Source organism: Amphimedon queenslandica, unplaced genomic scaffold (assembly GCF_000090795.2).
Source record: "Amphimedon queenslandica unplaced genomic scaffold, v1.1 AMPQUscaffold_13520, whole genome shotgun sequence".
NCBI lineage: Eukaryota > Metazoa > Porifera > Demospongiae > Haplosclerida > Niphatidae > Amphimedon > Amphimedon queenslandica.
In genome coordinates, this window is record NW_003546244.1 from 233,009 (window position 1) to 257,202 (window position 24,194).

General features: G+C 35.6%; 7 protein-coding genes across 8 annotated transcripts in view; 3 read left to right on the forward strand and 4 right to left on the reverse strand.

Annotated features, from left to right (window-relative positions):
• LOC100633240 (uncharacterized) overlaps positions 1–11,918 on the reverse strand; it is a 13,450-nt gene extending 1,532 nt beyond the window's left edge. Inside the window, exons 1-63 of the mRNA XM_019994590.1 lie at positions 11,755–11,918; positions 11,620–11,708; positions 11,522–11,561; positions 11,334–11,370; positions 11,211–11,258; positions 11,092–11,163; positions 10,891–10,974; positions 10,749–10,834; positions 10,407–10,497; positions 10,236–10,350; positions 9,978–10,079; positions 9,846–9,928; positions 9,705–9,779; positions 9,549–9,624; positions 9,343–9,413; positions 9,198–9,251; positions 9,043–9,117; positions 8,872–8,994; positions 8,751–8,809; positions 8,580–8,697; positions 8,389–8,444; positions 8,239–8,311; positions 8,122–8,191; positions 7,980–8,014; positions 7,813–7,905; positions 7,691–7,765; positions 7,417–7,614; positions 7,059–7,178; positions 6,458–6,629; positions 6,312–6,402; positions 6,191–6,245; positions 6,008–6,138; positions 5,749–5,926; positions 5,504–5,675; positions 5,306–5,428; positions 5,124–5,245; positions 4,997–5,080; positions 4,814–4,945; positions 4,624–4,767; positions 4,276–4,406; positions 4,053–4,175; positions 3,842–3,977; positions 3,550–3,780; positions 3,339–3,461; positions 3,057–3,225; positions 2,846–2,975; positions 2,597–2,758; positions 2,488–2,551; positions 2,309–2,414; positions 2,162–2,255; positions 2,007–2,106; positions 1,939–1,956; positions 1,736–1,885; positions 1,512–1,634; positions 1,366–1,461; positions 1,176–1,301; positions 979–1,128; positions 874–932; positions 650–708; positions 453–601; positions 210–332; positions 112–158; positions 6–62 (exon numbers count right to left, since the gene is read on the reverse strand). Coding sequence (XP_019850149.1) covers positions 6–62; positions 112–158; positions 210–332; positions 453–601; positions 650–708; positions 874–932; positions 979–1,128; positions 1,176–1,301; positions 1,366–1,461; positions 1,512–1,634; positions 1,736–1,885; positions 1,939–1,956; positions 2,007–2,106; positions 2,162–2,255; positions 2,309–2,414; positions 2,488–2,551; positions 2,597–2,758; positions 2,846–2,975; positions 3,057–3,225; positions 3,339–3,461; positions 3,550–3,780; positions 3,842–3,977; positions 4,053–4,175; positions 4,276–4,406; positions 4,624–4,767; positions 4,814–4,945; positions 4,997–5,080; positions 5,124–5,245; positions 5,306–5,428; positions 5,504–5,675; positions 5,749–5,926; positions 6,008–6,138; positions 6,191–6,245; positions 6,312–6,402; positions 6,458–6,629; positions 7,059–7,178; positions 7,417–7,614; positions 7,691–7,765; positions 7,813–7,905; positions 7,980–8,014; positions 8,122–8,191; positions 8,239–8,311; positions 8,389–8,444; positions 8,580–8,697; positions 8,751–8,809; positions 8,872–8,994; positions 9,043–9,117; positions 9,198–9,251; positions 9,343–9,413; positions 9,549–9,624; positions 9,705–9,779; positions 9,846–9,928; positions 9,978–10,079; positions 10,236–10,350; positions 10,407–10,497; positions 10,749–10,834; positions 10,891–10,974; positions 11,092–11,163; positions 11,211–11,258; positions 11,334–11,370; positions 11,522–11,561; positions 11,620–11,708; positions 11,755–11,918 — 6,512 coding nt within the window. The remainder of the gene's footprint in view (positions 1–5; positions 63–111; positions 159–209; positions 333–452; positions 602–649; positions 709–873; positions 933–978; positions 1,129–1,175; positions 1,302–1,365; positions 1,462–1,511; positions 1,635–1,735; positions 1,886–1,938; positions 1,957–2,006; positions 2,107–2,161; positions 2,256–2,308; positions 2,415–2,487; positions 2,552–2,596; positions 2,759–2,845; positions 2,976–3,056; positions 3,226–3,338; positions 3,462–3,549; positions 3,781–3,841; positions 3,978–4,052; positions 4,176–4,275; positions 4,407–4,623; positions 4,768–4,813; positions 4,946–4,996; positions 5,081–5,123; positions 5,246–5,305; positions 5,429–5,503; positions 5,676–5,748; positions 5,927–6,007; positions 6,139–6,190; positions 6,246–6,311; positions 6,403–6,457; positions 6,630–7,058; positions 7,179–7,416; positions 7,615–7,690; positions 7,766–7,812; positions 7,906–7,979; positions 8,015–8,121; positions 8,192–8,238; positions 8,312–8,388; positions 8,445–8,579; positions 8,698–8,750; positions 8,810–8,871; positions 8,995–9,042; positions 9,118–9,197; positions 9,252–9,342; positions 9,414–9,548; positions 9,625–9,704; positions 9,780–9,845; positions 9,929–9,977; positions 10,080–10,235; positions 10,351–10,406; positions 10,498–10,748; positions 10,835–10,890; positions 10,975–11,091; positions 11,164–11,210; positions 11,259–11,333; positions 11,371–11,521; positions 11,562–11,619; positions 11,709–11,754) is intronic.
• On the forward strand, positions 11,907–13,870 carry LOC100633369 (N-alpha-acetyltransferase 11-like). The gene is made up of 5 exons (XM_003382632.3): positions 11,907–12,001; positions 12,374–12,531; positions 12,946–13,107; positions 13,520–13,564; positions 13,610–13,870. Exons 1-5 carry the CDS (start codon positions 11,981–11,983, stop codon positions 13,770–13,772), a joined length of 549 nt encoding a protein of 182 aa, XP_003382680.1. The 5' UTR covers positions 11,907–11,980; the 3' UTR covers positions 13,773–13,870.
• LOC100636732 (serine/arginine-rich splicing factor 3-like) lies at positions 13,769–15,039 on the reverse strand. Of its 2 annotated transcripts, none has more exons than XR_002184547.1 (3): positions 14,617–15,039; positions 14,025–14,346; positions 13,769–13,979 (listed from the first exon to the last, which is right to left on the reverse strand). XR_002184547.1 is itself a non-coding variant. In XM_003382574.3 (3 exons), the coding sequence occupies exons 1-3, from the start codon at positions 14,964–14,966 to the stop codon at positions 13,919–13,921; spliced, it is 519 nt and encodes a 172-aa protein (XP_003382622.1). In that variant the 5' UTR covers positions 14,967–15,034; the 3' UTR covers positions 13,785–13,918. The 2 variants fall into 2 exon arrangements, 1 of the variants encoding a protein (XP_003382622.1); XM_003382574.3 differs by having other exon boundaries at positions 13,785–13,979; positions 14,025–14,132; positions 14,617–15,034.
• Positions 15,040–15,127: 88 nt separating this feature from the next.
• Positions 15,128–16,260, reverse strand: LOC109581186 (uncharacterized). Its single transcript, XM_019995051.1, has 3 exons — positions 15,960–16,260; positions 15,671–15,873; positions 15,128–15,468 (listed from the first exon to the last, which is right to left on the reverse strand). Exons 1-3 carry the CDS (start codon positions 16,239–16,241, stop codon positions 15,426–15,428), a joined length of 528 nt encoding a protein of 175 aa, XP_019850610.1. The 5' UTR covers positions 16,242–16,260; the 3' UTR covers positions 15,128–15,425.
• A 62-nt stretch (positions 16,261–16,322) lies between these two features.
• On the forward strand, positions 16,323–17,770 carry LOC100633495 (uncharacterized). The gene is made up of 3 exons (XM_003382633.2): positions 16,323–16,414; positions 16,461–16,500; positions 16,635–17,770. The coding sequence occupies exons 1-3, from the start codon at positions 16,400–16,402 to the stop codon at positions 17,597–17,599; spliced, it is 1,020 nt and encodes a 339-aa protein (XP_003382681.1). The 5' UTR covers positions 16,323–16,399; the 3' UTR covers positions 17,600–17,770.
• A 29-nt stretch (positions 17,771–17,799) lies between these two features.
• Positions 17,800–21,946, reverse strand: LOC100633620 (E3 ubiquitin-protein ligase TRAIP-like). The gene is made up of 15 exons (XM_019995024.1): positions 21,879–21,946; positions 21,768–21,831; positions 21,670–21,694; positions 21,428–21,578; positions 19,892–19,931; positions 19,713–19,840; positions 19,549–19,643; positions 19,366–19,464; positions 19,230–19,317; positions 18,989–19,161; positions 18,384–18,474; positions 18,294–18,327; positions 18,196–18,236; positions 18,094–18,141; positions 17,800–18,037 (listed from the first exon to the last, which is right to left on the reverse strand). Exons 2-15 carry the CDS (start codon positions 21,829–21,831, stop codon positions 17,927–17,929), a joined length of 1,188 nt encoding a protein of 395 aa, XP_019850583.1. The 5' UTR covers positions 21,879–21,946; the 3' UTR covers positions 17,800–17,926.
• Positions 21,947–21,982: 36 nt separating this feature from the next.
• On the forward strand, positions 21,983–24,162 carry LOC100633748 (ATP-dependent RNA helicase DDX51-like). The gene is made up of 3 exons (XM_003382635.2): positions 21,983–23,631; positions 23,754–23,921; positions 23,975–24,162. Exons 1-3 carry the CDS (start codon positions 22,027–22,029, stop codon positions 24,122–24,124), a joined length of 1,923 nt encoding a protein of 640 aa, XP_003382683.1. The 5' UTR covers positions 21,983–22,026; the 3' UTR covers positions 24,125–24,162.
• Positions 24,163–24,194: the final 32 nt, after the last annotated feature.

A 24,194-nucleotide genomic window follows, 5' to 3' on the forward strand; every position in this document is an offset into this window, starting at 1 on the left:
GAAACACAACAAACAAATTGAGCAGCAATGTTAAGATGGTAAGCAGGAAATTCCTCAGTCCTCTAATGATACAATGACAATGCATATTAATTCATCTGAAATTAAACTCACGATGCTGCCACGGCCCATTTTAAGTACCACTTCTGTTTAATCTTAGCCTATATATAAAATGATAAAGGTACTACTGGGATTGTGCTATATACACTTACTTTGTGTCTAACGTTCTTTCTTATTGACTCCATCCACTCCAGGAGATCTTTAACTTTGTCTTCTGGTGAGTCTCGCCTGATGTTGTTCTTCACTACATCTTTATCTGTTTCTGTTAGTTCTTTCTGATATAGCAAAAAAGAGGAACATAATTAGGAGACTATGGTATTGCTTTGCATGTACACATATTGTACAAAAATGCAGTGAAATTCAACTAGTACTCAGTTCTATGCATTATGCCTTACGGAAGGAGAAAATGGAAAATAAACTTTTGTTAGAATCTCTTCATCATTCTTTGTCACATAATTAACTTCAATGCTCCTTGAGGAGTCACGCAAATGACTCCAAAGGTCCTTCATGTCTTCATCTTCTTTGTAATTGGCATGAAAGTCAACTGTTTATAGAATAGCTCAGCTGGTGCAATGAATAATGTGAAACTAACCATAACTGTCAATTGATTTCCCAGTATAATCAGCAATCTTCTTCAGTACATGATATGCTCTGTATATTGTATATATATGAGAGTATCAGTTTATGTGCATATGTCTTAATTTGTAGGGAATAATTTGTCATAAAAATTGGGAGTACCCCTTGCCCATATTGGGCTGAGTCTACACCTGAAGCATGCTGTTTAGCTCACTTAGCATAACCCTGGTCTACACATACCTGAACATTGCTCTTTCTGACTCAGTTTTGTCCATGCCCCAATCTTGATCAACTATTATCTGCATAATACATGTTTCAATCATTCATTGTAGCTTATTAGCTAACCCAAAACTCTTTCATAGTTGACATTACATCTGCTACTGATAAATCCTGTGCAATGCCCTGAGCCAGCGTTTTGCTGTTGGCATTTGTTTCTTCAATCATTACTTCTAGTAATTCAATAGCTGAAGCTTTGACGCTCATTAGTTCAACATCCTATGATAAACTATAGAGTGAGTTTTATAACACTCTTAGTATCATACTTCTTGTGGTAAACTGTTTGCATGTATCTCTTCACAACGAAGTATAATGTTAATCGAGTCGACTATTTGACCCTTGAAAGCAACTTCTTGATTTGTATAGTTGCCAGCACAAACTTCAATGAGTGCCTGTGATATAAAGAAAAAATAATTTAACAACATACAATTAAATGTATGCAAAACCCTCAGTTACTTGGATTGCCTTCTTTGCAGAACTGATGGTTCTATCATTAAAGTTTTCAGCTAGAGTTTGAAACAGTACAGCAACCACACCAACAATATTTACACTCTATAAAGGGAGAGAGAAAGAGAGTGAATATTGCAGCATATGTCACTCACAGAGAATGTATTTTCTTGTTTTCTCAATAAATTCTGCATTTCCTGATTCTGACCATCACAAAGCCATGAGACCACATCGAGGACCACGCTAGCTCTTTTCTTAGCATCAGATTCACTTGTTTCCTATACAAAAATAGTAACTCTGCATATCAATGCAAACTTGTAGTATTTATCAAGTGTCAATAGTCATTCATTCATTCAAAGCTCTTTATTTCTATCATTACCAGCTGTCCAGCTCCTTCTATTGTAAATGCACGAATGTTCCTTTGCAGAAGGTGACCACCAAAATCAGTTTCATCTTCTCCTCCATCAGTTCCAGGTAAACCAGGCGGCTCACTACCTGACACCATTGACATTCCTCGCCTTGACTTAGTCTACACACACATACAAATTACATTGCTATTGATTATTGCTTGATATGTCTTACCTGCTGATCAGCCTCTCCCTATAATAAAAGAAATTATAAAAAACAAATTACAGACAATTGATTCTAACCTCTTCAAGACCTTTGAACATTTCTAGATTTATGCTATCAGTTGGAGGAGGAGGCAGGTGAGACATAGAATGCGAGAACTGATGCTGAAATTTCAACTGCCTAAAAAAACCAAAGCAAGGATGAGAGATGTTCATTATTACAGCCAATGTTCCACCTTGTTAGTGGATGACCAATGCTGGTAATGACACTTGCAAGTAGTTGATTGAGTCTAACGAAAAACTTTGTGTCTTTGTTGACAGATGTATTGCCTACAGTTACATGCAGTGTGTATTAAAATCAAATCAAGTGTAGCAAAACTGACCTATCTTTTTCTGAGCATTCTCATTGCCAAGGTATAGAAGTGCCCGTAAAAATGCAAAAACTTGAATAGCAATGTCATCCTTTGGATGAGCCAAATGAACACTGACCTACAACAGTGAGAATAAAAGAACATAAATGTGGTTATAATGATAGAATTTATAAGTTATATAATGACTTCACCTTCTCATGTGATTTTAAATCAACAAGAGCATCTTGAAGAGGTTTAATCTTTTTACAGTATTCCCTATATACATCCACATAAAATAATAGTGATATAGTTATTTTTTACTCTTCGAATAATGATGGATCTGATTTCTGTAGCTGTGGGTCCACACTGTCTATTCTAGTGTGCAACAGACCACATAAAACCTGGAGTGACGTGAGGATAACAAAGTCAACATTGGTTCTCTCATTTGATGTCAAAGGCTGCCGGAGCTGCCTGTACAAGACACTATAGAAAGAAATAAAACAAAACATTAATGCATACAAAACACAAAATACCATTTCATAGAATCCTAAAATGCATGCATGTACTGACTTCATTAATTGCAGTAGATTTTCTGCTTTTTCAGTTTTTCCAGAACTATCAAAGTCATCAGAAAAAATTCTAACAAGCTCCTGGAAGCTGGGTCCAGCTGGTACCAGATCAGTTTCTTCATTAGGAATGACTACAAACACATAAAGTAAAAGACATGTACATGCATGTGATAATATGTAAATGAAAGGAAGAAACATTTCACAAAGCTTACAGCCCTCCTGGTTGGTTTCTGCAATGCTTCCTTCGTATGTGGTTTTAAAGTTAACAATAAAAGTTTGAAATTGCTCGTTTAGTCTGATCTCTTCTCCAAGCTTTTCATCCACTTCTCTCAGAGCAGGACTTATAAAAAAGTCTTCATTAACTAGGACATTTTCTCTCACCTATTACAAATAATAAGCATCAAAATGACTCCAAATGCATACCGTACACAACATACACATGTACAAGCATACTATTAGCTTTTTCTCTCTCACTTTCTCTTCCATTTGCTTACTTCATTCAATTCTGCTATCTGATCAGAAGGTAGCATGAAGACCACAATGTCCATGAATTTGGTCCAATATTGAGTCATTTCAGGCATAGTAAGGAATGCTCCAGAACAATATTGCACTAAGCCCTTTAACACATTAAAATTAAGGTATTATATTATAATGTAAAAAATACAAATAGCAACATCATAATGAATAACTACATTTGTAACTTACCACTACTGAGTCAGTGAATTTCTTGAGGACAGCAATAATGGGAGGAGTGAGTAAACTAGAGTATGTCTGACTGGATAATCCTTTACTAGTGGTAGCTCCTAATTGCGTACAGAATGAAGTGACTAGTGGAATCATCCCGTCAATCAAGTAGCCTAGCACAGATGATACTAATATTGATTTCTCATTGTATTCAAGTGTGTCATTAAACTCTTTACTCCTCTCTCTCCATTCCTATAATAAAGATTATAAATATAACTTGTCCATTTTATCTCTCTCTCTCTCTCTCTCTTACAGTGAAGCTTGAGTGTTGCTTGAACAAGATGCGAACTTGAATCTTTATTCTCTCCAGTCCAATTTCTTTCCCCCTCAACTTATCTTGTATCATTTTAATTAGTTCAGCACATTCCTCTAAATGACCCCAGAAAGTACTAACATGAGAAACATAAATTCATAAATTTGTGTGGCAATTTCTAGTGTCTATAGTTAGCTTGGTGGTATATTACTTGTTCTTTGACAAGGCTGCAATAGAGACAAGTGAATCTCTCTCTGTATTTATGTAACCTTCATTAAGGATACAAGCAAAAGGTTTCCTTCTGTCAAATTCAATGTCTGGATTACTGACAATTCTACAAGAACAGTATACCAGTTACTACTGAGGTAATGCAATATTAATGTTATCAATATTAATATTAATTTCAACTTAAATGTTAGAGTGCTAGAGCTTACATGACTAGTTCATCCAGTGAGAATATTTTTTGAACTGCATCTTCAGCATACTTACAGAGTCCTTCTGTTGTACTTGCCAGTAAATCTGATACTGCTAACAATTGCAATAACCAATCAGTAGGTTCATCAGCCTAAGAAAGAGAAAGAGAGAGAGGGGAAAGATATAAGCAAGGGAGAAAGAGCATTTAGAAAGACAGAGAGGTTGGCACCTTTAAAATTAAATGCGTAAAAATTGATAAGTACACTAGTAAACACAAGAATAGAGCAGAGTTATATTCTTGCATTTATTGTTGCATTATATAGATCTAGCACTTCTAGTTGCAATGCAAATAATTATTCTGAACTCACCTTAAGTGCTGCTAATCTCTCCTCTTGAGCATTACCCATAAGTATTTGACCAAAGTGCTCCTCACTGTGCTCTGAGACTGTCTTTGCAATCAGCTCTTGATAATTCTTCATTATGAGTGGGACTCCCTTACTTGACTTATAAGGCTAAGGATAATAATACAATAATTGCAGCTCTTTGCTTATACAGTACTTTTATGACAGTTTCTAATACGGTAAAGAACTCATAGTGCTCAGGATTGCTGGAAGTGGCAGCCACTGTGTACAAATGTGCTATGTCACCCTCAGAGAGCTGGCGACACAATGAAGGATTACCAGAAAGAGTCTATGAAAAAAGAATAAAAATATCAAACTATCTTCCACCTATTATGTGTACTTCAGACATGAGACGAGCTAGTGGTGCAATAGCAATTTTAGCATCAATGAAATCAATGAAGCTAAGGAACACTTTCTTTTGTACCTGTCAATATAGTAACATGAGTAAAAGTAGCTAAGTTTCTTGCCTGGTCATTTCTGCGTGCAATTGCTTGCAAGCAACTACAAGAAAGCTTCAGGAGTGGAACATGCTCAGTGAAATTAGTGGAGGAATATAACTGAACATATGCCAATATAGCAGAAAATACACCTGAAAATTAAAAAAAAACATAAATTTCTAGAATATACAATATATTTAATAGGATCTTACCAGTGCTGAAAACTATTCCCTGATTACACGTGTGTGGTTGTGTCTCATCATCATCAATTGTACATACAGCTTTAATACATTTAAGAGCAGCAACAACTTCGCTATGTAGTGAATCATCTTCATCTGAAGCAATGATAAAAAAACAAAATAGGATGATATAATGCATAAAATTACAGGTGACATCTATTAAGTATTAACCTGGTTTTTCAATGGCTTGTCCTTGTAGTAATCTCAATAAGAGTTTTCGAGACTCACCGGCCTCATTTTCATCAGCAAAACAACCATACCTTATCATACTGCCAAAAACCGGGCCTGAAGGAGGAGTGACTATATACGATATTGCTGCATCACGTAATAATATATTTTCTTTCTAATATTAAAAGATAATAATTATAATGATAAAAGAAGACAAAGAGAGAAAGTAGAAAGAGAGAGCCACAAACTTGAAAGATATCGAAAAGCAATAAGGCGCTTGATAGTCTCAGATCATCATCTTCATACTTCATTAGGTCTAAGAGTATCTTAACAAGGCCTTGTCCATCCCCTTCATTCACATCAAAACTCTTGTAAGCTCGTTCACGAAATATATTCCTCAATCTGGACCTGGCCACTTCAATTATCCTACAATAAATTCATTAATAATTACTAATTCAAGTACATAGTGTACTAATATATCTTTTCAAAAATGCTTCAAAAACTGACTGTGGATCTTGTTCACTAAGTCTATAGTCTGGATTGAGGAGTGCACCAAGTGAGTCATTGACAGGTGTATAGTCATCATCAGATGCTATCTCGGGTTTAGATTGCAAAAACTTGAAATCAAACATCAATTTCTGGTTTTTAAAAATTCATTATGTTATTATTGTATAATAATTATGGACTGACCCCTAATGTAGTGTAAGTCAATATCTTGAATAGAAGGTGAAGGATGTGAACAGCTCTTCATTGAAGAGAGTGAGAAAAGAAAAGACAGTTAAAATTATAGTTTAATTAAATGTTCATTTACTTTGTTTTAACATCAAAGAGTCTTTGGTTCTTTTCAATGTTCTTGTATCGCCTTTTTTGCTGATAATTGACAACTTGTTCAGGAGTAGCATCTAATATAAGATAAATACATCATAACAATGAGAATAGAATGTCAATGATTCTCACTTGGTGATGGGCGATCATGGTTCCCATCAATGATACTAATCAAACATTTTGTTATTTCATTAATATCAGAATCATCCCAGTAAAAAATATAAGCAACAAGTGGATGCATTACTGATAACATTTGACTCAAGAGTTCATTGTTGCCTTCAATTTCTTCTTTAGAGTACAATATCTATAACATATGTAATGTGAGTACAACTGAATTTTAGAACAATTAATACAAAATCCAATTTTCATCAGATTGCTCAAAAATTTTACACAACATAAATACATGTATATGTATAGGAAAAAATTATAAAAATTGGGAAACCTCTACTTTTCAATTTTGGCAAAATTTGCCTCAAGACCATGTACTATATAGTACAGGGTCTTTGGCCCAATTTTTAAGCAACTTAAAAAATCTTTTAAATATAATTTTGATACACAGCAAGATATATAGCAAGGCTGCAAAAGTTGTGGCAGTCATTTTGTTTGAGGGTGAATCATACTTAGTAATGCTACCGCGTTACTAATATGCACTGAACCAAGATAGTACATACATGAATTAATTTATATATCATTCATAAATGTACACAATACATGGAAATATTTGAGCGGTTACCTTAACTTGAATCAAATAAGATCTTATGCTTGACTGCAGTTCCTTTATCTCAGTCTTGTCTGGTATGACATCAAAAGTATCTCCAAAACTGGCTGCCTTAGGACCCACCATCTTCCAATACTAAACAAAGCGTGGGCGAAGTAATAATAATAACTAGGAGTAATATAGAACATTTGGAGGGGCAAGCCTGAGCTATATGCATGCAATTAGATGGCATTATTAGCTGTAAAAAGTGAATCACTAATGAGATATATAATGAGTATGGACAAAATCACAATAACAATAAAATAATAATAATAATAATGATAGTAATAATAATTACTGCATAGCATAAGTACAGGCACATTCAATCACTTACAAATGAGTGCCAAACATTGTCAATATCAGTTCCACTCTCTTCGACATTGCGATCAACATAGGCGGACACAATGAAATCAAGATAAGCTGATTGCAGTAGAGGGTGATAATCACTGTCATTAATACAAATAAGTGCTTCCTCAAAAGTCACCATCTTCTTAATTTTACAAATCTGCTCAATGGTTTTAAGATTTACACCCTGGAGAAAAAATGAAAAATTGAGACAAAAAAGCAAAATAAACTTGAAATAAATTATTATTAAAAAGCTATCTGACTTTGCAAATTCGACTCAACAGCTTTAGTTGTGCAATAAAAAACTCAAATTTTTTCTTTTTGGTTGTATAAGTTGTCTATAACAATATAAAATAATTGATAATGACAATAATGAATTTGTTACTTTTGAGCAGATCCTGGATACTGGTCCAGCTATTCCTTGTGGACGAGTAAAGCAAATGACACCATCTTCTACTTTAGTACGTATAAAAGACTTCTGTAATTATTATCAAGAATGGAATCAAAATATTAAATGTGTTGGATTTAGCTCCAGAAATGAACCTAACTTACCTCTGCATCCATAACAATCTTATCAAATATGACATCTGTAATGTATGACAAGATGAATAATAATAATAATAATAGAAATAATGATAATAATAATAATAATAATGATGATAATAATAATTATAATAACGACAGCGATACATACTCTGCAAAGATCGAACTGGTTTTCCAGCTGTAAAACAGAGTGTACTCAAGAAGTCAAGAATAGGTGCATCCTGAAGGAGGAGCAGTAAATGAAGAGAATAAGATATGAAAAACTTACCAGGTTCTTTTTAATTTGCTCAATAACATCTTGATTCTGTGTTAATCTCTTTACCACTTTACTGGTGATTGAACTTTTATATATACCATATGTGTGAACAACAAAAATATTAAAAAATTTATTATAATTATTAAAAATAAGTTAAAGTACCTTTCATCTTTCACTAAACTGCTGAGAACTCCCTCAACACCAGAATTACAACCTATCTGTACACACACACAATAATAATTATAATAGTAACAATAGCCTAATAATATCTCATTTTTTCATTTTTTCTCTTCATTTGCCCTTCCTCATTGCAATTACTTCATACAGTATGTAGTTGCATATTGGTTGCAAACCTGTTTAAAGAGCACGTCCATGAATCTTTTCTCTGCCAGGTAAAGGTGACTCTTTTTGTTTGCAGAATGCAAAAATGCTTGCAAGACTAATGACACTTTTCTCCTCATTTGTTTCAATCTACCAATTGATACACATTATTCCTCTATTATCAACAGATGCATAAACTTTACTCTTTGGTGTCTGGAAAAGGTTCCAATTTATGAAGAAAACCAAGCAGCAAATCAACACCCTAAGGACAAAATAAACCAGTAAAATAAGAGCTATATACTTTTTGATATCTATTGCTCTAACCTGTGATATTCTAAGCATATTTGCTCTAGTCTTCTCACTCCCTTCTCCTTTCAACCATTGAGATAGTTTCTGCAATACTTCAAGAGGCTCATCAAATGAAGGAGGAGTTGAATCAGCAGTAAACTAGCAGTTAATATTAACTCAACATTGAGTATTATACTACTGCAATACCTTTTGCATGTATTCCTTCAATACAGCAGTAACGCCTGATATATGATAATACTCATGAATGACATCAGGATTAACCTATACACATGTACGATAAGGTAAAACAAATAAATTATCAGAAGACTATGCAATGTGTACCAGCTACTGTGATAAAATACCTCTTCAATGTGAAAGTATTGATGACTAGATTGATCACTATCTTCAAGACCAAGCTATAAAGAATAATAGTAATGATAATAATAATAATGATGATGACAATATAATAAGTCAATAACAATAATAATAATAATAACAGTGCGCTACCTTCAACCATTTGCTTTTTGAAACTGGCTCAGGACTTGCCTCTGAATTTGCCCTTTGCAAATAGACCTTTGCTACAAGAGAAGTAATGAGTAAACCAAGCTATTAACAATCAAGTAAGAAAAGTGCTACATAGATATAATAGATACCTTGCATACTTGAAGTATGCAAGAATAATCATATCCATATAGTGCATGTACAATACTTACTCTGAACTGATAGGTTTTTCCCCGACTGGACGTGCCTAATTTCAACATAACTACCTTTATTTATGCCAGCCTTTTTCTAAAAACCGAATACAATATTGACAATAATAATAATAATCACAAACTAGTAGAGAAGAGACAGCGTGTGCTTTAACTTACTCCAAGAACTGACACTAAACTGAAAGTTGTCTCTGGATCAATGGGCATACCAGCCTCCAACTTTTTTAACGTTAACTATTATAAGATACATTATTAGATTAGAGTGTCATTATTGAAGACAAATGGATTAGAGGCACACACCTTCATGTTCTCCCCTACTGATAAATACTGCTGGGTTGGTAAGTGTTTGATGCGACAGTGATCTCCATACTTGAATTGATCACCTAATAAAATATTAAATCACATATTCATGTGTAGTTTAATTATACTAACCACTAAGAGGTGCTTTTGCATTCTCCAGCTGCCAGAAACAGTCACCAGAGAGTGGAGGAGCCTTTTGTATCCCATGGACTGACTCTCTCTTTCTAGCTCCAACTACAAAAAAGGAATCATACATAAACTTAGTACTGTATGGTTACATAGTAATTCAAGATTTCACTGTGCTACAACATATAAAACTGGAGCAATAGGTTGCATGAATGATTGTTGTTGCCCAATGTCCTGGCTCTATACTGCCTGTGTGTAGCATACCTTCTGTAATGACATCTTCCTTGACTGCATCAGGCAATACTTCTGTTACTATTGATCCACGTCCAGCAAGATAGCCTTCACGTTTATAATTAAACAACATCACAACATCACAGCCCTATTATTATTATTATAAATATTTCCAAACCAATTCATAGCTATAACATAACATACCCGCATTGCTTTGTGTGGTAATTTTACATGACTACTTGACTGCGACGAAATTATAAATATAGAATCTGTGACTGCCATTTTAAGCTCATACCTGTGGAGTAAGTACTAACATTGAATTGAATTCAGAATATTAATCATAACTATTTAATTAGACTGTGTATGCATTGCTACAAATTGATTGCTATAGTAATGCCTTACTATTCCTTACTATTACTCAGGGCCAATCCCTTTTTACTATACTATAACTCTAAAGTGTCAATGTCAACTAACATTATTCCATACATTCATCATTCCATATAATCACTGTTAGTGCATTTGGTGTGAATATTTCCTCTACTATACCTTGAAGAAAGTGAATTCAATGCACAGAGTACGTGATGCCCTTTGTCTGAAACTGACTCAAGCTTAATGTGATCCTGAGGCAGTACCTGCACGGAGTAAATGAGTATTGATTTTGAAACTGAATAGTCTTCTCTGTACTTACATCTTCTCCTCTATGCTTATTTGTTCTAGAAGGAAGTATGCGAAACAAACAATTCTCCTTTTTAAATTCATTGACCAACGTCACCTATTTAACACAAACCAATTAATTGCACGTTAGCATGTTCCATGCTCTATGAAGTGTATCTAATTTTATTTGCTGACTAATCAATGCACATGTCAGCTGTAGTTTACAAATTCTCACAGTTTTATTAATAGGAGAGTCACTTTCAGCAACACTTGATGAAAGATACATCTTAGAAGCAACATGAAGAAGCTACAGGCATTGTTATATAACCTTCATTATAGCATTGTGAATCATACTTTCACTTTTCTTCCATATACTAAGCTACGTCTTAAAAAATCTTGATTCTATATGACATAATTTCAAATTAACAATAGGAAAACATAATTATCGACCATGATGCTACATTGTAGTATACATACCCTCCGTGGGACTTCCAATGGTGATGTTCTTTTGAGGCTGTAAAATAAAGTACAGTATAAACATTACGGGAGTTCATGCTATGTACATAGGCTTGGTCAATGATTAAACCACCACCATTACTTATGTACACAAAATTAAAAATTAGTTTTCAAGACACTTGTATGGTTCATGCAGTTTTAAAACTAACTTGATGTTGACATTTTCAGCTAAGACCTGGAATGATGCAACTGTATGTGCAGGTGTGGAAAGTTTATATAAAAAGCAATTTATTTGCTGTACACTTACAATGAACATTTGGAATGGCAGGATCTCTTAGTTGAGCTTGTCGCTCGGGGTTTGAGACTGGCAAGATAGTGACACAGCTGTGACTTGAACTGCAAATAAGCATAATAATGATGAAATGTATACAGACTAATTTACCTTGGGGATAGTGCATACACAAATCCTTTTGCCTCGCAACAAAAAAGCTGAATAGTATCTCCTTCATACACAGGATCTGCTGCCGAGGAATCTGCCATTGCCTCGACCCTAGATCGCAAAGCTTGATCCAGCTCAGCCACTCCTATATTCCTGAGGTGTGGCATCTAAGATTAATTTACACGTGACAAGTTGAGAAGTCTGAGGTGAATTACACTGAATTTAAAGAATGAATATAAGACAAGCTACTGTAAGTAAGCTAGTGGAGTAATTGTAATAAAATTGGTACTGAAAATGGGGAAAATTTGTGACAAAAGTAATAGCTATAATTCAAAAGGGGTGTACATAATAATATAGACTAAATAATAATTATTATTTTGGTTCCTCTCTCAATAGCTACTAAAGTAGGGGTATTTACATTTTAAAAATTATCCTTAATGAAGTATGGGGGGGGGGGGTAACAAGCATTGTTCATTGCTTTGTCTAAGTATGGGTGGGAACATTGATGTTTATGGCCTTTGTACATGAAATATTTTAAATAACTATGGGCTGGGCCAATTAATGGCTAATTAATTTGGTTTGCAAAATTATAATTTAATATAATATTATTTTCATTCTATAGCCAGATGACTTACTTAACATGCAGCATTGCAATCTTCTATGTTTACCCGAAAACTATCAAATGAAGTATTACTTTTATCACGGTCTCTCGTGGCCCCAACTCTCATACATTGCCGAAGATGACGAAAAACGCATCGTGGGATACGTACTTGCTAAGATGTAAGATATTGTATAGCACAAAATTTTTGAGGGCTGTAAATTTCATGAATTTGCCTTAAAATCTATTTCACAGATTTAATTTTTGCAAATTTATGCCTTCTGCCATTTTATACCATAAAAATTTGATTTTCGTGGAATTATTTTTTGCAAATCTTAAAAAAATTATGAAATCTGTGAAATTTTACAGTCCTTGAAATTTTTGTGCTATACGGTTGCAAATTGTAATTATAAAAATGATGTAGAGTAATGACCTTTGTAGTTAAAATCCTGTTTTGTTACACTTTTCCAATGACTATCATCACTTTGTGTAGTATCATTACTCATACTATTACACACTGTTATGCTAAATGGTGACTTTATGATAATATGATAAAGATATTATAATTTAAGTACTCCCTTGCTTTTATCTGTCAGGGAGGAAGATCCAGATGATATCCCACACGGTCACATCACATCGCTAGCCGTTAGGAGGACGTACAGACGTCTTGGACTGGCACAGAAACTAATGGATCAGGCTAGTCGAGCCATGGTAGAATGCTTTGGAGCTAGATATGTGTCACTACATGTCAGAGTTAGGTTAGCATCACTATGTTAAGAATATTTCCCTTTTTCAACTATTAATACTTTGGGATGGATGGCAGCATATGAATTTCCAACTATTATCCATTTTGGTTTTTTAAAATAAATTATAGCCCTGTAAAAATATCCAATTTATGGTTGTACATGTACATACTCTAGAGACAAGATTATATTTTCATTTTCCATCCTATACCTTTGAGGATATGAAGCCATGTACATAACTAAAGTCCATATTGTGTGCTGTATCTAGGGCGAGGCCATACCCTACCTTCTCAGTATTCACAGTAATTTCATCACTGGTAGTAAACACGAGCCATAAAGTGCCAAGTAGTCAAAGTAACATTAGCAGCTGCTATGCACCTTTTTTGCTTAAAAATTGTTTATTGACATTATTCTCCCAATCCTCTAGTAATAGAGCAGCTCTTCACTTGTACGAAAACACGCTCCACTTTAGGTAAGTTATGTTGTGTACACAACTACAATAATTTCATTTTAACAGCAAGGAAGATGTGGAAGCTAAGTATTATGCTGATGGTGAAGATGCTTTTGCAATGAAGAGAGATCTGTCCAATGTTGCTGAAATGATTGCCAGAGAAAAGAGAGACGAGCCTTCAAGACATCAGAAATCTCTTCCAGGGAGCAGGAGGAATAAAACAAGTTGAACAAAACGAGAATTATTATCATTTAAAATTATTACCAATGCAATAACAATACTGGTAAATAATAGTGTATACATTATACCAAGTGTATTAATACACAATAGTCTGGCTACAATGGTACAGCCCATTATAACACACTGTCATCGTTATCATCGAGGTGAAGGAGAGCGGGAATCCATCCTGCGATCATCTCTTATCCCAGGAGATCGCCTAAAGAGAGTAACAATGCATTAACAGACTGTCTCAGAACTTTACCTGTAAGGAGGGCTCCTGTATGCTGGGCTTCGATATGGAGGACTTCTGGACCTACGGTGATCATAATAGGGGGACCTTGAGCGACTCCGTCTGCTGTAGTAAGGTGATCTGAGGAGTTGGTATAAAAATATAATAGAGGAAGGTAGGTAGACATCAGTGTGATACACAGCTGATAGTCATGCAGTATGAAGGCATAGAAATAAGTAGGTGGGATGGGAAGTAGGAAGGAGAGAGGGAGGGAGAGCTAATGGCTGGAGGGAAGGGGACGGAAGTTGTGCGATGACTGTAGGCAGGAGGGGAGTAGGTGTTGCATGTGCTAAGCCTGCGAAAACCAATAAGGCAATAATAAGGTTAGAAAAATAATTAGAGGAATATGTGTGTGTACACTACCACCGTAATGGAGGAGAGAGAGGGGATTAAAAACATTACAAAATCAACATAATTACAGACAGACAAACATTAGTTTAGAGAATAAAAAACAAGCGCGATTTATTCTAAACCTTTCATTATTAACGCGTTACACATAAATGATTAATGAGAAACCGATAATTCAAATAATTAAAGACCTCCCACTATCAATGTTACTACATACCTAGATCTCCTTCTGGGCGGTGATCTTCTGTCCCGATGATATCCACGAGGTGGAGGGGGCATTCTCCTGTTCCTTCCACCACCAGAATACCCACGACCACCTCCACCACCGCCATCGTTTCGGTTCCTGGCAGCCTCTACCTTAATCCGGGCATTACAAATCATTTTCCCATCTAACTCTCGTATAGCCTCTTCAGCATCCCGTGGGTCTTCAAACTCGACAAAGGCAAATCCCGGCGGGTTTCTAGCTACCCATACACTTTTCAAAGTACCAAAACGTTCGAATTCCCTTTCCAATACACCCTTGTCACCATTTTCACCTAGCTCTCCAACGTATACCTTGGTTGACATTATGAGATAAGATTTGAGCGCCTTCTCTCTCGACAGCAGACGCGAGGGGTATTTGTTGTGCTGTACTGCGCATGCGCACAAGACGTTGCTGTCGCACGTGACTGCACTCACACTGCACTGGTTGAAATCATGAGACCATGGGAAAGTGTTGCTAACAGTTATTTTTGACTTTAAAAATATTTTTATTGACAACCACAATTGAAATAATGTAATTTTAAAGATTTTGGTATGGTACAAAATAAGTAGACAGTAATCAGAAAAAAATGAAAAATTATTATACATAAAAATTTAATAATTTATAATATTCACAGACTGAAAAGACATTCATCATCATTGTCTAAGATCATTGCCCATTGTGTGTGAATGAGCTGAGCTTGATCATGTACAGAATGTGTAAGGTGCATGTAGGATTGCGTGACAGGTGCATGCTGAAAGTGGACTACTAATTAATTCAAAAGACTACAACTTCTGCTCACCAATCTTCTGGCATTGAATCTCTATACTATAAAGGAAAAGGAAAAACCTTATCAAAGGGAGACCAGGATAACCAAAACCAAATCAGACAAACCCACAATAGCCACAATAAAAGGCAACCTAATCTCTGAATATACATAATATCAGACATCAAACAGTAGGCATTCACATGCACACACACATGTACATGTACACACACATTCACATAAGATTAAGTCTGCAATACTCACAAAAACTCTCCAGTCTTGTTCATGACTTCCTCCACGGCTTGCTTGATGGCCTTGACGTCTAGCGAATGCCTCCATGCTTTAAATTTAATTTTAACTATAATTCTGTGCTGGGGTTGGTCGGTCTTTAACGTCAGTGGATACGAGTGACGGGAATAATGTGTCATGCGTTTGGCATCGAAGTGAATCTCCCAAGTTGGGAATGCCTGTAAAAATGAAAACACATGTCATTAACAATGTGCTAATTAGCTAACAAGTACAACCGTACACAAATTCGTTATCACTCCCTTACCTGCTGTAGTCTTTCTAGTACCTCGTCAAAGTCGCAAGAGGTCAGCATGCCGCTCCTGGCAGCATCGTCAGCCTCAATGGGGTACTTTATCTTGATCCAGAGAGAGGGATAGACCGTCCCGCCGTTAGATCCCGAAGAAACGTGAGTGTAGTCACTATCGATACCAGAGTCAGCTCCCACAGAATGGATACTGTGTCTGCTACGGCCTAAAGAGCGAAGAGTGGACAGGCCCCAAGAGCGTATGCTCCCTTCCATATTCTCTGCTCCAGAGCCGCTATTCATAATGCCAGTCCAGCAAGGAGCACAGCTGAGTTAGCCTAGGAATAATAAGATTGGAATGATATAACGTGTGGTGTTTTGGGTGTGGCTTTATAAAGTGCTGAGCTGACCACTTCTTCTAATTCTGGAGGAGATAGACATCTGATCCTACGGTTCAATCAATGATGGAGGAGGAGGTATGTGAGCTCAAAAGTGATTAAAAGTGTTATTCTTAATTGCTAGGTACACTACGAGCCACAGTCCGTAGATAAAAGCAATAAAGGTTGGTTTCACAGTTTCACACTAGGGGATGGTTTCTTTGTTTATAGTTGTGATGTATTTTAGTTGTTAATGTGTGAGTCTGCTATACTTTCATAATGTTAAATCTCTTTTTGACCGTTTCTATATTGATATTAGGACTAACTCCTCGCGAGAAACTGTGTCGAGTTGTTACGCTTATCGTATGCCTCATATTATTGTCCATATCCATAGGAGGATTGGTCACTTTGATGATAATACCTAATGCAAACCATCAGTTACAGACAGCTACGGTACAAGAATCTGTCACCACCTTACTCCGCACCGTTGATCCTTACTATTACAATGTGCGAGTGAGCACATCAGACCATACATTGGTCAATGTTAGTATTGGTACCATGGCCTGTTCTAGCCTTGTGACATACTCAACGAGCCATATTGAAACCATCACAGGTCATCATCTTAACAGTCACAGTACACGACACAAGTTAGAGCCATTGGAGAAATATGCTTATCTGGTCTCTGGATCAAACATGTTAATTGAAGTGAATGTCACATCTTTTCCTCCTCATCACTTGCCAGCTAATGACATTAGTCTTTACGTCTTCACTGACTGGGACAGTTATAATTCTTTCGATCAGAGCCAGACGACTGTGACAAAATACTACAAACGAATCGAGGTTTATAGTTCCACAGCTATCACTTTCATTGTGCGCGAGACTGGGTTTTATTTGTATGGATTGAGTATTCCAGTGGGAACGAAATATCTCTACTCGTATGATATTACAAGATTCGCTTATAACTCGACGAAATCCACAAATTGCAAGCTGTCCTCTAAATCAGAATCCTGTCTGATCCGTTTTGATAATACCATGCTAAACGAGAAGCAGTGCATATTGTCATCCTGCAGTGGAAAGAATCACTCCATTTATACGATAAATAGTGAGCTGGTAAGGAAGCCAGTCACATCAGGTGCTGCTATTTTGATATCTACTGTTTTCGTTCTCTTAATGATCCTTGTTGCTCTTTTGTTTTACGATTGCTATCGTTATAGACTGGACTCTAAACTGACGACTCTTGATACATGCGTTTTTAGACGACGCAAAATTGTCATAAAACATTAATATGACTCTCTTTTGATGCATGATTATTTCATTTATTCTTATGATGCATGATTATTTCATTTATTCTTATGTAGTGTGTATAATAATACATTTTTTGATACATGATTTGATTTCTTTGTGTTATCATTATAATATGTAGCTTCCATAATAAAACATTTTGAAAAACAATTTAAGTAATACGGTGCCAAACTGCTGCTGCCTTTTTGCATCATTGTCAACACTAAATGTTTACTCAAAAAAACTTATTTAACACTTCATTAGTATATGAATTTGCAATAGTTCATTACCTGTCATGAGAATTGAGAATATATAATACATGTAAATCAACTAAAATTTTAATTTCATTGCTAGAAGTTTGGTCTGCTTAGAGTTGTCATTAGTTATTGCTCTAGGTGCAAACTTAAAAGGTTTTTTAGCCTGAGCCTTAGCCTTGGGTTTCTATAAAACAAAAGGAAATAATAATTAATGAATAATACATTTTATAATAGACTCACAATGAACATGCTCTGTCCACCAAAGCCATTAAAACCACTGCTAATGGTCTACAGAAGAAATTATAACATAAAATACAATGATTTTAATAACTATAGACTTACTGATGTAGCGCCATTATTCAGTTTACGAACAGGAACAAGAGCTACATGTAAGACAAATAATTTATTATTTCATATAATTCCCTTTATGCAATGAATACCTTCAGTTAAGCTAATGGGTTTGCTGGCTGCTGGCTATAAAATAAAAAAAGAGTATGATTTATAACAGTGATTGGAGGCAATTTAATTACTTCAGCATTTTCATCTTTTCCAGTGGATAATTGAGGACTGCAGTCATTAGCCATCAGCTTCTGTCTCTTTGCTAGTGCTTCTGGCATTGGACTAAATACCAAAATAATGTGATAGAAGCAGTCAAAATAAACACTACATGTAACCAGTGTTTCTAAAGCCCCGTTTACACTATGCCCTTAAAGCGGTTTGGAACCGGTTTAGAAATAAATCAGTTTACATGTGGACAATTTCAAAACGGTTTAAACCGATTTATCTCAAACCACCTCAGGAGGTGGTTTGAGATAATCAAACCGGTTTAAGTACTGAAGCAGCTGTATTATGTATGCAATGTAGCATTGTAAACCGATTCAACCACAGTTACGTGTGGACACAATTAAGCTGGTTTCTGAACCGCTTTGATCCAAACTGGTTTGTAGTGTAAACGGGGCTTAACAGGATTTTGACATAGTGGATTGTCAAAATATTCATATTGGTCTACGTTTTCAATACATGTACATGTACTTATGTGCTGCATAAAAAGTTTGAGCTAATTCAAATCAAAATTAGATTTTTATGAATTTTTAAAGTTGTGAAAAAATTGGGCCAAAGTATGTTTTACATGTACCTTTCGAGAATTCTTTGAAGAGTTGTTCTTGAGTTAGGAGACTCTAGTGCCTTCTCTAAAAGGTGCACTTTCTTTCTTAAATTGTCTTTCTCCACTTCAGCCGACTGAAGATCAGCTCTAAGAGTAAGGACATCAGAATTAGCTGACTGCAAATCCATATTCAATGAACGAACCTACAAATGCATTTAATGGTCACCATACATACATGTACATGTACATGTAGACAAAACAATGTGTGTACTTTGTGCTTTAAATTGGTGACTTCTCTTAAGTACTTGTCCTTTTCTCTTTGCAATACCACCTTCCTTTCATTTAAAGTGTCATACTCACTGTAAATAAATCATCACTCATTAATAGATAATAAAGATAGTAACTACCTCTTGAGTGCTATAACATAGTTGGATAGAGAGGTTGAAGAGGAATTGAATATCACTTCGTGAGCTTCATCCCTTGTTCCAGACAAGAGAAGCTCAATTCTAAATGCATTAATAGAAAATATTACCACATTAGATGTACATGTAATGCATTAACATGAAGCGTGAACATGTAAATCCTTTTACCTTTCCAGTGTATGCACTTTTTCTTTCAATTCTGTGGCTTCTTTAGCTTTCTCTTTAAGGATTTCTTGCTCGGACTGAACTAGTTTCAACTTATGCTAACAAGAACAATATGAGAGAGAGAGAGGATGAAAGCCATAAGGCTCGATGTGGGTTGGTCTCCTTACTTTCAAAGACTCGCTGATTGCCTTTTCTTTCTCAATCTTGAACTGTGCTCCGTCACACTGAGCTTGCCATGCTGTCACTTCTTGTCTTATCTCCTCCAATTCTTTCTTTGCTTTCTTTAATGCCTCATCTAAAAGTACATGATAGTGATACACTATGCTAATAATGCATAGTATAGTACCTTTCTCCTTGCTCAGGCTTTCCATCTCTTGTAATTTCTCCTAATAAATGAATAAATAACAGTGATTCACATTTTTCAGATGCACGTAACTATAAAATAGGCCTGTTCTTTTTTCAAAAATTGGCTCATTTTAAAAATGTTCATAACTCAAAAAATATTCAACAAAATCAGCTCAAACTTTCTACACAGCATTAGAACATCAATATGCATCACAAAATGTAATAAAAATTGGGGGTGATTTCGGAGCCATTTTTCAGAAAAAACCATGGGCTATAGCCTTGGGTATTTTTCAAAAAATGGCTTATTTTTAAAAATGCTCATAACTCGAAAAATATTTGTCGGAATCAACTCAAACTTTCTATACAGCATTAGAACATCAATATGCATCACAAAATGCAATAAAAATTGGGGGTGATTTCGGAGCCATTTTTCAGAAAAAACCATGGGCTATAGGTATTTTTCAAAAAATGGCTTATTTTTTAAAATGCTCATAACTCAAAAAATATTTGTTGGAATCAACTCAAACTTTCTACACAGCATAAGAACATCAATGTGTATCAAAAAATTTAATAAAAATTGGGTGTAATTTTGGAGCCATTTTTCAGAAAAAACCATGGGCTATAGCCTTGGGTATTTTTCAAAAATTGGATCATTAAAAAAATGCTCATAACTCGAAAAATATTTGTCGGAATCAACTCAAACTTTCTACACAGCATAAGAACATCAATGTGTATCAGAAAATGTAATAAAAATTGGGGGTGATTTCGGAGCCATTTTTCAGAAAAAACCATGGGCTATAGCCTTGGGTATTTTTCAAAAAATGGATCATTAAAAAAAAATGCTCATAACTCGAAAAATATTTGTCGGAATCAACTCAAACTTTCTATACAGCATTAGAACATCAATATGCATCACAAAATGCAATAAAAATTGGGGGTGATTTCGGAGCCATTTTTCAGAAAAAACCATGGGCTATAGCCTTGGGTATTTTTCAAAAATTGGATCATTTTTTTTTAATGCTCATAACTCAAAAAATATTTGTTGTAATCAACTCAAACTTTCTATACAGCATAAGAACATCAATGTGTATCAAAAAATTTAATAAAAATTGGGTGTAATTTTGGAGCCATTTTTCAGAAAAAACCATGGGCTATAGCCTTGGGTATTTTTCAAAAATTGGATCATTTAAAAAAAATGCTCATAACTCGAAAAATATTTGTTGGAATCAACTCAAACTTTCTACACAGCATAAGGACATCAATATGTATCAGAAAATGTAATAAAAATTGGGGGTGATTTCGGAGCCATTTTTCAGAAAAAACCATGGGCTATAGCCTTGGGTATTTTTCAAAAAATGGCTTATTTTTAAAAATGCTCATAACTCAAAAAATATCTGTCGGAATCAGTTCAAACTTTCAACAGAGCATAAGAACATCAATATGTAACAGAAAATGTAAAAATGGGGGGGGAGAGTGATTTTCCAAGCCAATTGAAGATAACCAGATCTTTCTTTGAAAACTGACCAGCCTTACTTACTTTTAAATCCTGAGCAGATAGTTGATCCAGCTGAGAAGACATATTTATCGTAGTATTGGCATCCTCTAAATAAAGTCTGAGAGTTCTTCGAGGAGTACAGCTCTCACGACACTGAGGACAGGTCTTCTGATGCTTCAACCATTCATTTAAACTAAAAACACGAGTATTACATAATTACTAGCATTACAATGAATGGACGTAATAATGATGCATTTAATTAAAACATATTGTGATTTTCTCACCAAGTAAGATGAAATGCATGTCCACCTAGTATAATGGAGTCAAGGTATTTATATAACAAATTAAAAGTATCTACAATGTACACTATAAAGGAGGATACAAGGAGCAGCAGCAAAGGCATCTTTTTGTACAGTGCCAGCACAAATCACGCAACCAATCTTCATCTGCCAAAAGAGAATATTATTGTTAGAAAAATAACGAAGAAACTCACTGTAGAATACAGTAGAAAGTATGAAAAGTGTGCAAACCAAGTCTCAAACACTAACTAATTTGAAATTTCTTTTTAATTTCCCGCCCTCCTCATTTTACTGTTAATTTAGAATTACGGTATACCACGTGCTGTCTTGAAGTTGATAGCCATGGCATTGTTCCCCGTGCCTCGTTACATGGGAGAAGACGAGAAAGAAGGAACAGTAAGATCTGTAATGACCTTAAAGGAGCTCCATACCATTGCTAAAGAACGGGCCAAATCAATTACTGGAAGGGAAGCAGGTACTATTATAAAGAAAGAAGTGAGGGAAATGGATGTGGATGACAACAAGAAAACTAAAGGGAAGAAAAGAATGAAAAAACTTGAGCCTGACACAGAGAGCAGTGAGCAACTGAAGCCCAAGAAAAGAAAGCATGATGTGAAAGCAAGTGAAGAGACAATGGAACATGATGAGGCGTGCAATGATGATGGAGGTGATGATGAAACGGAGGAAAATGACGAGGAAGATAATCCTTTACCAATGGTGACGCATTCTGAGAGATATCGCCCATCGACACAACTGACCTATCATCACCTACCTGACTGGGTTACTCAGTCTCACCACATTGAGTCAGACATTGCCGAATATTCACAGTCTCTAGAAGACTTTGCTCTTAATCCAATCATTACGGATAACTTGCATAAGATGAGTGTCACCAGTTTATTTCCTGTCCAGTGTGTAGTTCTACCAGAGCTCCTGTCTAGCTCTCACGGTCCATTATTATCTACAGTTTCTGGAGCTCCCCCATCAGATATGTGCATATGTGCTCCAACTGGCTGTGGAAAGACCTTGAGCTATGTTGTGCCAATTGTATCTAGTTTATTGAACAGAATTACTCGAGAGTTGAAAGCTCTTGTAGTGGTCCCATCTAAAGACCTTGCATTACAGGTCTATAATGTATTTGTGTCTGTTTCAAAAGGTACAAGAGTAAGGATTGGTGCAGTAGGCTCTCAAAACACTAGCTTCAGTGTTGAGCAGAAACAACTGATCAGTCATCATGGCCCGGCGGTTGATGTATTGGTAGCTACTCCTGGTCGTCTTGTTAGACATTTGCAGGAGACACCATTTCTTTCTTTAGCGTCTCTTCGGTATCTAGTCATTGACGAAGCTGATAGGATTTTTGAGCAGTCATATCACAATTGGCTAAACACTGTAATGGACTCCATAAGAGAGACTCATTCATCCGGTCATTGTCCTTTATCTTCATCTTGCATACCCCGTATGTACCCCGAATTATGGAAGCCATCTTTCTCAAAGTCTTTATTAAAACATAAAGGAATGCACACTGACTCCCAGCTCTCTTCCTCAATTAATGATTTAATATACCCGGCAGCCGCTCCCCTACAGAAACTTCTCTTTTCAGCCACTCTCTCACTGGATCCTGAGCAGCTCCACCTGCTACAGCTGTATAGACCAAAGTTGTTTACTGCCACACCTGCATTGCAAGAAGATTTGGGTCAATCAATATTGCCATCAACTCTTAAAGAGTATTCGATAAGTTGCAGTTCTGACTATAAGCCTCTTGTTCTCCTACATCTCATTCTTACCTTTGATCATCACAGGATCCTTTGTTTTACGCACTCTCGTGAGTCCACCCATCGCCTGACCCTCCTTTTAAAGGAGTATGATGCGCCTGTTGCTGAAATATCAGGAGACCTTTCGCAAGAAAAGAAAAACGAGCTAATTAAGAAATTAACTGGCAAAGAAATAAAGGTATGAAAGATAATTATATATTGCTTCATTGCAATGGTGCAGATAATGTGGGGTGCATTACCGTGCATATGTATTACTCATTCATTCATATAACTAATGATATAATGTCTTTTATTGCTTAGGCTCTGGTTTGTTCTGATGGTATGGCTAGAGGTATGGATATCCCCGGGATCGACTGTGTCATCAATTACGATGTGCCTAGTCACTTTCGTTCATATTTGCACAGAGTAGGAAGAACTGCAAGAGCTGGCGCTGAGGGAGCTGCTTATACTCTAAATACATTTGAAGAGGTACTGGTATATACATTGGATGTATTATGTTATAGTAGTGTGTTTTTCTGTAGGTTCATAAGTGGCAACGCATGATCAGAGAAGCAGGCAGGAAGCAAATTGAAAATGTATCAATTACTGAAGATGATTTAAAGCAATATGTAATTAAATATTCAGATGCACTGGAATCTGTTGCTAACTCGATAACTTGTAAACGTAAATAATTCTTTTTTTAAAAAGAAAATAAAATAATTATTTTTTATAGTCGATTAAAAATTATTAATTATTCTGGGT